Source organism: Symphalangus syndactylus, chromosome 6 (assembly GCF_028878055.3).
Source record: "Symphalangus syndactylus isolate Jambi chromosome 6, NHGRI_mSymSyn1-v2.1_pri, whole genome shotgun sequence".
NCBI classification, from domain to species: domain Eukaryota; kingdom Metazoa; phylum Chordata; class Mammalia; order Primates; family Hylobatidae; genus Symphalangus; species Symphalangus syndactylus.
Genome location: NC_072428.2, coordinates 125,633,564 through 125,648,467, shown reverse-complemented (window position 1 = coordinate 125,648,467; position 14,904 = coordinate 125,633,564). Strand labels below are relative to the sequence as shown.

At 42.0% G+C, this 14,904-nt stretch overlaps 1 protein-coding gene and 1 pseudogene across 1 annotated transcript; one reads left to right on the top strand and one right to left on the bottom strand.

Moving 5' to 3' along the window:
- Positions 1–2,473: 2,473 nt before the first annotated feature.
- STMP1 (short transmembrane mitochondrial protein 1) lies at positions 2,474–14,538 on the bottom strand. Its single transcript, XM_055284139.2, has 3 exons — positions 14,359–14,538; positions 4,297–4,350; positions 2,474–3,013 (listed from the first exon to the last, which is right to left on the bottom strand). The coding sequence occupies exons 1-3, from the start codon at positions 14,371–14,373 to the stop codon at positions 2,939–2,941; spliced, it is 144 nt and encodes a 47-aa protein (XP_055140114.1). The 5' UTR covers positions 14,374–14,538; the 3' UTR covers positions 2,474–2,938.
- On the top strand, positions 11,263–11,362 carry LOC129485530 (uncharacterized; annotated as a pseudogene).
- Positions 14,539–14,904: the final 366 nt, after the last annotated feature.

The window sequence follows — 14,904 nt, the reverse complement described above, 5'->3', positions numbered from 1 at the left end:
ACCCCATTCACAGTAAGGATTTTCAACTACACCCTAAAACTATGATGGTTCTGGGTTCCTCCAACATATAGCTCAGTGAAGATCATCTTGCCTGAGAACTCTGAGGTCCTTTTCACTGCTGCCAAGAACATAAAACTAGGAGAGGGTTATCTGAATGGTGAATGCAAAGTCAGCCTGCACTGTGTAGCCGTTTACATGATGAAGCTGAATTTAAGAACTGATCTGCTAGATGGATCCCACTGGTAGAAATGATCCCCTTGGCAAGGTTAAGTGTCACCTCTAAGGGAAGCCCTAAGTCCAAATGAGCCTTGTTTACGAGGTATAATATAAAGAGACCTATCCTTCTAATAGCTAAGTGACCTCCAATCGCAAAGCAGCCACTCTGGGAGACCACGCACACCATAGCAATGCTATCACGGTTGGTAACAAGGAATCCCTCTTTGGAAACAGCTTTCTAAGCTTCTAGCATTTTTAATACCCGCAAGGTAAACTTTCATCCTTTGAGGCTGTAGTTCATTGTGCTAACAATTCAAGATCAAACCTTGTGAGCCAGATGGTGATCCAGGTGGATACTGTAAATTTTCATCAGTATCAAAAACAGTGACTACAGAATAATGACAAATTTTTTGTGTGATTCATAAGCTGATTCCAAAAGTGACTGCAGAACTAGCCAAAAAGCAACAAGTTTGTACTGATAGCTACTATTTATTAGATAGTCTGCAAAGCACTGTGCAACATTACATACATTATCTCAATTATTTTTTATGAAAACCCTATGAGGTGGATATTTACGTCCACGTCTACAGATAATGCAAGAGTTTCTGAAAGAATAAGCTACAAACCCGTGACATGCAATTTACCTATTAAATGAATCTAAATGTTTAAAAAAGCCGGGTGCAGTGGCTCACACCTGTAATCCCAACACTTTGGGAGGCTGAAGTGGGCAGATCACTTGAAGCCAGGAATTTGAGACCAGCTTTGCCAACATGGTGAAACCTTGCCGTTACTAAAAATACAAAAATTAGCCAGGTGTGGTGGTGATGCCAGCCACTTGGGAGGCTGCAGCACGAGAATCACTTGAACCGGAGGCAGGGGTTGCAGTGAGCTGAGACTGTGCCACTGCACTCCAGCCTGGGCGGCAGAGTGAAACTCTGTCTCAAAAAATAATAATAATAATAAGCCACTTGCCCATGATCACGCTGCTAGGAAAAGTCAAACCATAATTTAATCCTAATCTGTCACACACAAAGACAACATTGACAGGAATAAAACTTACTTCCATATAGGAGAGATGCAAGTTGTCAAAGAGAAGCAGAATCACTTTATCACATACAGAATCAATGTCATCACTGTCTGAAAAAAGATGCTCTGAACAATTCTTCCAGTTTATTGATTCTGAACCTGCCATGTCTTCAAAAATGGCATTATTAGTGAAGCTGCTCAACAAGTCCTCTGAAACAAAACAGCTAGCGAAATGAGTATTTGTATTTAGCCTAAATTATACTTTTAGGACTTTATCTTATAGCTATACCCTGAATCGGTATGTTTAATAACATTAGGATTGAGGTTATCACTGTAATAGCAAAAGAACAACCTAAGCATTCACCAGTAGCAGATTAAATCAATTATGTTGTATCTATTCAAAAAAATCTTAGGCAGCCAAAAAAAGAATGAGGTTCCTTGCTACTTACATGCTGATATAGAATGATCTCCATTAAAAAAGATAAAAAGAAAAAAAAAAGGCGAGGGCCAGACCTCTATGTATAATTACTATTTGTGTTACACATGTTTGTTTAGGCACAGACTCTTTCTCAAAAGTATAAGGCAAAGTGGTAACAGTAACTTGTGAAACAGGAGCCAGGAGCCAGAGAACAGGGGTGGGAGAGGCCCTTTATATGAAATTACTTTTGTATCTTGTCCCATGGCAAAAGTTAATTATTCAAATTTTTTTAAATTTAAAAACAATACAAGCTGATTATACATTTGACAAATATAAGGAATTTCTGACTGCAGGAAAAAACAAAGCATCAACTACGAAGAGAAGCAGAAATTCTTCTTGAGCTGCTGATTTTACTATACATTTGGGCTATATTTTTTCTTAAGACAATCACTACAAACTAATAATATAAATACCTTTTTTAATGTGAAAAGGTATAAAATCTCCTTTAAAAACTTTTCACTTATCCATCATATAACATCAAATGTACCTGTAATCCCAAGTATGATTCTTTTGAGAAGGCAAAAAGTCAGATCAAATACATCATTAAGGAAAAACATGCACACTAAATAGACTATGAACTCTACTGGGACAAAGACCATTATTTTGCGTATTTTTTCATTCCCCAATTCCTGACAGGATTCTCAGAATCTCAGTTTCTTAATGAATAGCAAATTGACTTATTGGTTAAATTAGCAACTTCGGAGCTGCCTAACAACAGTACAAAAATAAATGAATAATTCACCAGAAACTAGCTCTAGATATTAATTTTAATTACTTTGCAGCAACAAAATTTAGTACCAAATGTTTAACAAGTACCCATTATAATTACTAAACTGTGAAGTCACTATTATTTGTATCTGACCAGCTATACAAAACTCATCAATTTTTCTCTTGACAAAAGGTAGTAAAAATCGCAAACAATAAAGAAGACACTACTCATTAAAAGTCATGTTTACTAATCTAGCACCATAATTCCAGTCTTAGAACCTCCCATGCAGTTGGAAAGGGATTATGGGAGGAGGTGAGTATGTTGGAAATGTGGGGTAGTTCTCAAATTGGGGCCCCATTTTGCTTGCTTTAAAGCAAAAAACACAGGGTCTAGCAAAGAAGAGAAGTGCTGAGGCTGGAGATGAAAAAAAAGCTTTTGGTTCAGATAGTAAAGGAGGCCCTCAAGAGCAGTGGAATCAGTGTATCCTGAAGGCAGTGCTGCAGGCAGTCTCATGCACTAGGGGGTTTCTTCTTGGCATCCAAATCCTTTTTAATTTCTTCAAGTTTTTTAGCCAGGTTTGGTATCTTTAAAGAGAAAAAAGATTATTATAATTTTGCATCTACCTAATCAATATTCTTTTACTTCTCTTCCTCCAAAGATAAATGGTTTTACAAGCTTTTATCTTCCTCCAAAAGAGATCTGCTAAATAGTGGTTATTTCTTTTTGCTTTCTTTTTTGAGACAGGGTTTCACTCTGTCACTCAGGCTGGAGGGCAATGGTGCAAACACAGGTCACTGCAGCCTTGACCTCCAGAGCTCAAGTGATCCTTCCCACCACAGTCCTACAAGCAGTTGGGACCACGGACATGCCACCACCCCTGGCTAATTTTTGTATTTTTTGTAAAGATGGGCTTTCGTCACACTGCCCAGGCTGGTCTCGAACTCCTGAGCTCAAGCAATCTGCCCACCTCGGCCTCCCAAAGTGCTAGGATTACAGGCGTGAGCCACTGCACCCGGCCAATAGTGGTATTTCTTAGCCTTATAACTGCATATGAAAGATATCAGAAGTTGTCAGATAAGTATGCTCCTTCTCCGAAACCCACTTCTATTTTTGTATACCCACTTCCGCTCAATCTGGTGCCAAGTAAAGGTTGTACCTATAAACAATAAATGTGACATAATATAGGCTTTGCCTAGAAAACTGTATGACTCAAATGAAGGTTGACAAAGGAATTCCCTTTGTCATATGAAAAGCTTTATAACAAATCAAGTTAGAATCATGTTTCCCTTGCTTGTTTTTTTCAAACACCTGTCCAGAATCCCCATTCATAGGCTGCTGCACCACTTGGTTTTCAACGTCACCATCTATAAAGCGAAGTTAATACAACTTCACAAAACTCTGTCCTCAAATGTGCTACACTTAGAATTTTGAGATGGAATATAGATCTGTATTTTTCAGTCCCCCTACCCAGATGCATCTCCAAAATTCTAAGTCATCTCTACTACTGGGTTGTGGGGCTGAAAATATTATCCAATTAATTTTTAAATTCTCACTTATCACATGATTTCCCAAAGAATTTTAAGAGCCCAACTTAATATTACTCTCAGCTAACAAGCCACAGCTGAGGATGATCATAAGCCCAGCTAAACTGAAGGGATTTTGCCCTCTTGTGGTGATATGGAGGACAGCTGTTTCATGAGTTGGATTACTTTTTCAAACAATGGCAAACCATTCTACAATATTCAGGAGTTTTGCCTCAGCCCTATGGACTGCATTTATGCTGGAAGTCACACCTCACCTCAAATAAAGAAAAGTCACTCTAAAACAGTTACATGGAATCAAGGAAGTCATGAATATGGCCACTTACGTCATAGTTCTGAGCCAGATACATTCCAACCACGTTGCCCAATGTAAATCCAAGCTGAAAAAATAGAACAGTAAGAGTTATAGTGCCTACCGAGTCCTGTGCCAGTCTGATTCCAAACTAAAATACATAGACAATATCTTCCTAAGAAGCTTAGGACAGTGTCTTCCTAAGAAGCTTAGGACAATATCTTCCTAAGAAGCTTGATGTCCAATCTAGGGCTGTGTACAACATGAGAGTCACATTTTTCTTCTATAGACACAGAGATGCCCTCTCCAGGGGCTAAACAGCATACAAAAGAATAAATGGTGACACCAACCAAACATAAGAAAAAAATAAAACAACAAAAAAGAATAAATGGTAACACTGTATAAAGCTACCCTAAATTCTCTTATCCCCTCACAACCCACATAAATACTTGACTACAAGTTCTGGAAACTCAAGCCAAAGTTCTGATTTTTCTTGTTGAATGCTGCAATTTTTTTGTCTTTTTTTGGTTATGGATATTGTTATTCCTTTTTAAATCAAATAAAAATTACTCAGTTTTTAAAGTATTCAGTCAAGGCCGGTCACAGAGGCTCACGCCTATATCCCAGCACTTTGGGAGGCCAAAGTGGTAGATCACTTAAGGTCAGGAGTTTGAGATCAGCCTGGCCAACATGGGGAAACCTCATCTCTACTAAAAATACAAAAATTAGCCAGGCGTGGTGGCTCACACTGTAATCCCAGCTACTCGGGAGGCTGAGGCAGGAGAATCACTTGAAACCGGGAGGCAGAGGTTACAGTGAGCTGAGATTGTGCCACTGCACTCCAGCCTGGGAGACAGAGCAAGACTCTGTCTCAAAATAAATAAATATTCAGTCAAATCATAGGATCTCAGAGAATGAAGGGACTCGTCACAGTTTACAATCTCTTCATAGTTCAAAAGAGGAACCTGAGGCCCAGGATGGGAAGGGACTTCTCCAAGGACATTCACAACAAGGAGGACAGGACAATCTACATTAGCTGCACACTCAAAAACTAAAATATGTGATGACAGAAAAGAAGAGAAAACTCTGACACACCACTGAGAGCACATATGGCTTAGCACTCTGCCACAGGTACAGTCTAACAGGCAGGACATTTAAGGCCGGTGGGAAACACAGTGACAAGAGACAGGTGCAATTTTTAGAAAACTTTAAATATTTATCCCATTTGGTGACTATTTTCCTAAACAAAAACTGGTTCATGAAAATTTAGATATACCCAAAAGGGCCAAGGCTCCTCAGCTTTGAGTTTTAATGATAATAATTCCCTGTTTTCCTCTGGTAACTAAGAGGCTCCATCTGGAGCTTAATTTCTCATTTTATAAATTCAAACTAGCATCAGTTTTTTTCATGATTTTCTTTAATCATTGTCGCCTTTATTCAATCAATACACAGCAGAGAGGTTTAAAAAAATAAAATGTGGCACTTAACACCATCAATCACACATGGCATGACTGAACCTTCTCTTCAAGTTGGAGATGCACATAGGGGAACAGAATGCAGCTGGGTCCTTAGTACGCTTTAAACTTACTAAGCTTGAAACACCAAAAGCATAATTTAAATTGGTTTGTTGTTAGCAATAAGAAACATAGAAGAGGCTATCTAATCTCTAATCATAGACCATTCTGATCATTTGATTAATCAGATATGGCCTGCAAAATCCTACTTTTACCAATGTTGCACCTTGAAGGAGAATGATTTTTTTCTCCTATGTGTTGAAACCAGGTAGGAAGTGGTTTTCCAAATCCAGAAGGAGTATTAAATTTGCTTAAAAGAAGAGAAAACAAATCAAATGAAAGTATTAGCTCTAACACCAAAAAGAAAAACCATGGGATTTAAAAACTTTCAAAAAAAATAATCGAGTTCTGGTTCCACCACTATCAAGCGGTGTGCCTAAAGCAAGACACTTAACCTCTCTGGAGCTTTGCTGATATGAGCTTCCTGATTTATAAAACATTATACTCACAATGTAATGTCCAGCTCCAACATTCTAAGATTCCTAGTTCTTACCATATGTGTCTCTAAATAAATGTGGCATGCCTAACGTGGCTTCATTTTGGCAAATTTGCCAGGTATCAGGGCACATGAAAAACTCATGATTATTTTAAAACACAACACAAAACAAAAACCATGAGCCTCTAAACAAGTCATATCAATTCCAGTTTCAGAATACTATCAGATCTACCAAAGGAGTATCATAATATTAAATACACAAGAAAAATACCACTAAGAGAAATGTTGGGAAAAATGCATGAAGCCAGAAAAGCATATACAGTATGTTGTTCATGGGATGGCCAATAGGCAAGTTTAGACAAAAAAGTGAAACCTAAATCTAAGGAACAGTGACTCAGTCTGAGAGGTTAGACTGGAGTCAGATTATAGGAGGTCTTGGATGAGTCTGAAACCTCCTTGCAGGCCAAGAATGCCTAACTTCTTCCAGGCCAAGACCTGGAAACCTCATCAGTAGTTCTGTCAGCTGAATGCCATCACAATGCCCTGCTTCCCCCATATCACATGGTCACCCCTTAGTATTCCCTGTAGAGAAGACTGTGGCATAAGGAGTGCAATGCTTTCTTCCCAAGCTCAACACTAAGTGCATTACTATCACACCCTCTCTGCAATAATTTTGAGACTTTAGGAGTATGAAAAAGTAGCTTCTTTTCACAGGAACACTGGGGACAATTAATAGTAAAACCCTGGAAGTTTGAGAACAGAGGACTGAGATGAGGAAAGTAGTGTACAGGAAAAATAGATGGGAAGAAGATGCTGGAGCTAAGAGCCCCAAAAGAGAAGTCTAGACTGGCACAGAGCAGTACACAACAGAAGAATCACATTGTCAGCTCTATAAATAGAGAGTACACTAAGAATCAGTGAAGCGCCACAATCCATTATCCACAATTCTGAAACCCAACTCAATCCAAACTACATTTCATCATAACTCATTTGGTAGCAAAAGCATACCTGACCTGAACTAATAGGAGACTACAGTCATTATCACACTTCAGTGTGAATAATCATTTTTTGCTATAGAAATAGAAATCTTTAAATATAGGATCCTGCCTTAGACCTCCTCGCTGGAGAATATGTCTCACACCAAAAATTTTAATACATTTGGTTACAAAGTGCTATCCCAGACGCTGCTGGGGGTGTTAAGTACCGAGGTACATGATGCAGCTTATTACTTTTCTAAAATCTGAAAGAAATCTGATTTCCCAAATACAAATGGCCCCTAAAGATTTTGATTAAGGGACTGTAGACCTTAATATACTAAAAATCAACTTCATATTTAGCCCCATGAAAGGATTAAAAATGATCTCTGCCCTTAGAGAACTTATATGATGAATAGGAAGAAATGCTAGGTAAAATAGTTATATAACAACAGAAGGCAGGACCCTGCACAGGATTTTCAATGATAACAGATGCTCCAAAAATCAGAAGTAGGCCATGCATTAAGTGGCAAAATGAATGATACAGAAGTAATTAAGAAATCATATTTGAAAAATATGTACCTCAGGTTGATATTAAAGGCTCTAAATATGCTAAGTGTTCACATTTAAACTGGTGATACGGTTTGGCTGTGTCCCCACCCAAATCTCATCTTGAATTCCCACGTTGCGGGAGGGACTCAGTGGGAGGTAACTGAATCATGGGGGCAGGTCTTTCCCGTGCTGTTCTCGTGATAGTGAATAGGTCTCATGAGATCTGATGGTTTCATAAAGAGTTCCCCTGCACAAGCTCTCTTTGTCTGCTGCCATCCATGTAAGACGTTACTTGCTCCTCCTTGCTTTCTGCCATGATTGTGAGGCCTCCCCAGCCATGTGGAACTGTAAGTCCATTAAACCCTTTTTCCCATATAAATTACCCAGTCTTGGGTATGTCTTTATCAGCAGTGTGAAAACGGACTAATACAACTGGTAAAGGAAATGCAAAGAAAACTGAATGTGGAAAATCAATGCACAAGATGGGAATGGAGATGTCATGACTGGCATAAAAGAAACAGGCCTGAATGGAAAAGAGAATTTGAGTTAAAGAATGGAGAGAATTAAGTATGGAAAGCTGGGAAGGTCTAGATGTTGGGCTTTGACAAGCAGGTAGGGCAGCCAGGTACAATGGCTACGCTTGTAATCCCAGCACTTTGGGAAGACAAGGTGAGAGGATGGCCTGAGCCCAAGAGTTTGAGACCAGCCTGGGCATCATGGTGAAACCACATCTCTACCAACAAAATGCAAAATTAGCCGGGTGTGGTGGCATACATCTGTAGTCCCAGCTACTCTGGAGGCTGAGGTGGGAGGATCACTTGAGCCCAGGAGGTAGAGGTTACAGTGAGCTGAGATCATGCCACTGCACTCCAGCCTGGGCAACAGAGGCAGGGGAGTTTTCTTCACATGCAATCGTGGTAGGGAGCCACTGACTACTCTTTGCCCTCAGCAACATGATGAAAGCACTGCCTGAGAAGCACTCTCCCAGTACCTATACTCAGAAAAGGCTGAGGAAGCAAGGACCTACTAGATGATGAAAAGATGTAGAAATTTAAAAAGGTTTTTTGTTTTTTTTTTTTAAGAAAATGAAGTACCTATTAGAGAAAAGCCGATTACTGTGGTGGCAAGCAAACAAGACTGAACTGTTTCTATTGATCAATAAAGATCAATGGAATAGAGTGGAGAGCCCAGGAATACACTGTAAAGGCTTATGGTCAAGTGATTTTCAACAAGAGCGCCCAGGCACTCAATATGGAAAGAACAGTCTTTCCAAGAAATGGTGCTGGGACAATGGGATATCCACATGCAAAGAATAAAGTTGGACTCCTACCTCACACTATATACAAAAATTAACTCAAAATGGATTAAAGACCTAAATGTAAGAGCTAAAACTATAAAACTCTTCGAAGAAATCATAGGCGTAAACCTTCATGAGTGGGGCTGGGCAAATAGTTTTCTTAGCTATGACACCAAAAGTACAAGTAACCAAAAAAAAAAATTGGACCTCATCAAAATTAAAAATGTCTGTGTTTCAGAGAATACCATCAAGAAAGTCAAAAGACAACACACAGAATGAGATAAAATATTTTCAAATATATATCTGATAAGGGATCTGTATCCAGAATATATAAATAGTTCTTACAACTGAGTGACACAAAAAAACTCAATTTAAAAATGGGCAAATTGGCCAGGCACAGTGGTTCACACTTGTAATCCCACACTTTGGGAGGCCAAGGTGGGTGGGTCACCTGAGGTCAAGAGTTCAACACCAGCCTGGCCAACTTGGTGAAACCCTGCCTCTACTAAAAATACAAAAATTAGCCAGGCATGGTGGTGGACACCTGTAGTCCCAGCTACTCAGGAGGCTGAGGCAGGAGAAATCGCTTGAACCCAGGAAGCAGAGGTTGCAGTGAGCCGAGACTGCACCACTGCACTCCAGCCTGGGCGACAAAGCGAGACTCTGTCTCGAAAATAAATAAATAAAATAAAACAAAAATAAAAATGGGCAAATGATGTGAAAAGATTTCTCCAAAGCTACAAACAGTCAACAAGCACATGAAAAGATGCTCAACATTAGTCACTGAGGAAATGCAAAGCAAAACCATAATGAGGAACTATGTCACACCCACTAGAATTACTTTAACAAAAACAGTAAGAGCTACACGAAATGTTGGCGAGGATGTGGAGAAATTGAAAGCGTCATACATTACTGGTGAGAATGCAAAACGGTGCAGCTACTCTGGAAAACAGTCCAAAAGTTCCTCAAAAAGTTGAGCATAAAGATACCATATGATGTAGCAATCCCACTTTGGGGTATATACTCAACAGAACTGAAATACATATCCACACAAAAGCCTGTATACAAATATTCCTAGCAAGATTACTCATCATAGCCAAAAGTGGAAACATCTTGAATGTCCATCAACTGGTGAAATAATTAACAAAATGGAAATAAACATAACAAACAAGGTGCAAGATAATTATTCAGAAGTTAATGAAAAGACATGAGACCTAAATAAATGAGAAAATGGATCATAACAGTGTAATAGTGTAAGGCCAGGCACAGTGGCTCACACCTGTAATCCCAGCACTTTGGGAGGCAGAGGTGGGCAGATCACATGAGGCCAGGAGTTTGACACCAGCCTGGCCAACATGGCGAAACCCTGTGTCTACTAAAAATACAAAAATTAGCTGGGGATGGTGGCACACGTCTGTAATCCCAGCTACTTGGGATGGTAAGGCACGAGAATCGCTCGAACCTGGGAGGCAGAGGTTGCAGTGAGCTGAGATTGCACCACAGCATTCCAGCCTGGGTGACAGAGCGAGACTCTGTCTCAAAAACAAAACAAAAGACATAATAGCGTAAAGGTTTCAGGAGCATAAGTCATCAGGAGGGCCTCATGGAAAAAGATCAGAGTGGGGCCATGAAGAGTATTTAGGAAGGCAAAAAGGATAAAGGGAAAACCGGCTGGGTGCAGGGGCTCATGCCTGTAATCCCGGCACTTTGGGAGGCCGAGGTGGGTAAATCACTTGAGGTCAGGAGTTCAAGACCAGCCTGGCCAACATGGTGAAACCCCATCTCTACTAAAAAATATAAAATTAGCCAGGTGTGGTGGCATATGCCTGTAATCCCAGCTACTTGGGAGGCTGAGGCAGGAGAATTGCTTGAATCCAGGAGGCGGAGGGTGCAGTGAGCCAAGATGGCACCAGTGCACTCCAGCCTGGGTGACAGAGAGAGAGTCTGTCTCAAAAAAAAAAAAGCAACAGATTACAATAACACAATAACAGCATCATAGGCAGTGTGCACAAAGCCCCCAGCAGTGCTATCATGTTAGCTTCCTGCCAAAAGCATCCTTAAAATAACTCTAGCTAAACCTTACGATTAAGGAAGCAGTAGCTTTCCTCAGGTAGTGTTGGTAACTATCTGCAAAGAGGTGTCTTTTACTGCAGTAAAAGAAAGGGTGGTGCTCACTTTGGCAGCACATACACTAAAACTGGAATGATAGATCACAATGGCCCCTGCGCAAAGATGACACACAAATTTCTGAAGCACTGCATTTAAAAAAAAAAAAAAAAAGTCTAGGAGCAGTGGCTCAAGCCCATAATCCAACACTTTGAGAGACTGAAGTGGGAGGATTGCTTCAGCCCAGGAGTTCAAGACCAGCCTGGGCAATATAGTGAGACCCTATCTCTACTATTAAAAAAAATAATAATAAAGGGGAAAAACTGCAGTAAAAGAAAAGGGGAAAATCACAGGAACAAAGTCTCTTCAAGATAGGGACAAAGGGAGAATATTTTAATCTGAGGAGGAATATGAACAATGGAAGGAAGTTATCACCAACACAAGCAAGTGCAGTGGTTTTCAAACTGTCCACAAATCACAACTGTAGGAGAAACATCTTAGAGGGTTCCAAAATGTGTAATGACAATGCACCTGCTTAACCTGTGACTGTTTCATCACTTCTAAACCTTTCCTATCACCTACCCTTCTGAGAGAAGCTAATCCCCACTTGAGAAGAAACTCATCAGGGTTCAAATGACACCCTGCAAAAGAAAAACTGAACACTATCTGAATCCTTGTTGAGCGCTCCTGTTTTTAAGTTCTTTAATGTGTTAACTCATTTTTAATCCTCACAACAAAAGTGTGAGGTGGGTTTGCATTTTCAGATGTGGAAATGGGAGCACAGAAAATTTCAACAGCCCACCCATGCCACCACAGCTTGAAAACGATGGGAGGCAGGGTTCAAACTGAGAAGTCTGACTCTGAAGTTTAACCTCTTAAACACTAGAATATGATGGTCATTTTTTTATAGATGAAATGACTGAACACAAAGAGAAATACTTGCTCAACTTTAGAGTCAGTGGCTCATTTGACAGAGGTGGAATCAATGTGAAAAGTAACGCTATCCACTTATTTAAAAAAAAAAAAAAAAAAGCAATGAGGTGGAAGACCAGAGGGTGAGAGAACATCAGTGTTCAGTTACTTCTGAGCTAGGAATATAATGGACAGCTTTAGCATCTCTTCTTAAATACCGAGAATTCTGAATTCTCAAATCAGAATCTGACCAGGCACAGTGGCTCATGCCTGTAATCCCAACACTGTGGGAGGCCTAGACAAAACCTGTCTCTACAAAAAAAAAATTTAAAAATTAGTCACGGGTGGTGGTGCGGGCCTGTAGTCCTAGCTACTACTAAAGAGGCTGAGGTGCGAAGACTGCTTGAGGCCAGGAGTTAAAGACTGCACTGAGCCATGATTGTGCCACTGGACTCTAGCCTAGGTGACAAAGAGAAACCTCGTCTCAAAAAAAAAAAAAAAAAATTAACACACAGTAAAAGTTTATTGCAAAACCAAACAGACTCATTCTGCAAAACCACTTAGAAAGTTAACTGTAATTGAATCATGTCCTCTCAGTTTATCAGTGAGCAACAGATATAGTAGGCAGCTCAATTACATCATCCTATACTCTGGAGCTAAGTGATACCGCTTTTAATCTAGTGTTTACTACAAGAAAATGACTGTCATTATTCTGAACTCCTAAACTAACATCTAGTTAGGACACTACAGAAACTCCTAGAGGCAAAGGAGCAGCCCTGTCTTGGCTGGGCAGATTAAGGACACTCTTTTGACTAATTGGATTTAACAAACCATTACCATCTTTCAAAAGGACAAACGGGGTGCATTTTGTGTTTTAATCTTTTTGATAAAGATACAGCATTTGGGGCCAGGCGCGGAGGCTCACGCCTGTAATCCCAGCACTTTGGGAGGCTGAGGCAGGCGGATCCCGAGGTCAGGAGATCAAGACGATCCTGGCCAACAGGGTGAAACCCCGTTTCTACTAAAAATACAAAAATTAACTGGGACTGCTGGCGCGCGCCAGCTACTCGGCAGGCTGAGGCAGGAGAATCGCTTAAACCCAGGAGGCGGAGGTTGCAGTGAGCCGAGATCGCACCACTGCACTCCAGCCTGGCGACAGAGCGAGACTCCGTCAAAACAAACAAAAAAGATACAGCATTCGGGCAGGGAGCGGTGGCTCACGCCTGTAATCCCAGCACTTTCAGAGGCTGAGGCGGGTTGATCACTTGAGGTCAGGAGTTCGAGACCAGCCTGGCCAACTTGGTGAAACCCGTCTCTACTAAAAATACAAAAATTAGTCGAGCATCCTGGTGCACGCCTGTAATCCCAGCTACTCCGGAGGCCAAGGAAGGAGAATCGCTTGAACCCGGGAGGCGGAGTTTCCAGTGAGCCGAGATCGCGCCACTGCACTCCAGCCTGACGACATAGCGAGACTCCGTCTCAAAAAAAAAAAAAGAATTAGAGGTTGAAAGCATCAAGTTTTGAATGCACAATAGCTTGGCAGAAAAACTTTCACTTGAAAATTTGATGAGCAACTCCTCCTGGAACCTTCACCAGGCAATCTTTGAAACATACCGAGTTTTGCCAGAAAACTCGTTTTTAACTCAAATAAGGAGCCAGGAGAAATAGTCTGCTTACTCATGCTTACTCATTTTGGGAAAAATTACTTGTATACCAGTGTCTGACTCATTCCTCCAACTCCGAAAGGTCTGATGAGGACTTAGCCTCTCGGACTTCGTGAGGTGGCTAATTTACGATTTATTCCTGGCCTTCCTACCTCCTCAGAAATGCCAACTAGCAGGGCTCCACAGCAGGGACCGGCCGGCGACTATGTAATGAAACAGGAGCGCAGAAAGAAAGGGGGGCGGACTACGAAAAGTCATCAAGGACCACACAAGCTTTAATGCAAGGATTACACAATGAGCGCGGGGCGCGGCACACAGTAAGTAGCTCTGGAAACGCACACTCTCTGACACCTCAAAGTTTTAGGGACTTGGATGGCTGCAGAAAAATATCGGCAAAGGGATTTTCTGAGGAGGCAGGAAGAAAACGGCCGCCCTGCGAGGCGACGACCAGGCGCGGGGGCCGAAGGGACCGCGGGACCCACGCCCAGGCCGGGTCGGCGGGGTCAGCAGTCCTCAAGGGGGAAATGGGGTCCGAGGCACGCCCCAGGCAGCGGGCCCCGCTCTTCGGCAGCTCCACTCACCAGGAACTGGAGCATGATGTCGGTGGGGAGGGCGAGGACGGCGCGAAGGACTGCAGCAGCTCCGCGGGCCGGTCCGAGCCTACCTCCCCATGCGCGGGGGGCGGAACCCCCGTCGACTTCCGGGTCACGCCACGCCACGCCACGCCCCGCTCCTCCTGCTCAGCCCGCGCCCGGAAACGACTCGCAGCGTCGCAGCTCCCAGGTTCCCCCTGGCGGAGCGCGTCGGCCTCACCGCCTGAACTGGCGGGGCAGCGAGCGCGCGACAGCACTTGCGAGGAGCAAGTTCCGAGCCCGGCTGGGCAGCCTTGAGCATCCCGCCTCTGTAAACCTGGGCCGGGGCCCAGGAATCTATATTGTTCTCAGCACACGGACTATTCTGATACACAGCCCAGCTTAGGGCTCTCTGGCCTAGAAGGACGGCATGAGCAGCGGGTCCCATCCCTAGGTTCCCAGCTGAATCGTGGGGGCTTTTGCGACATCTTCTACTTGGGCCCAGCTGGACTTTGCGGGGAGGAAAGGAGGCTTGTGGCTCTCAAAGCTCCGCAG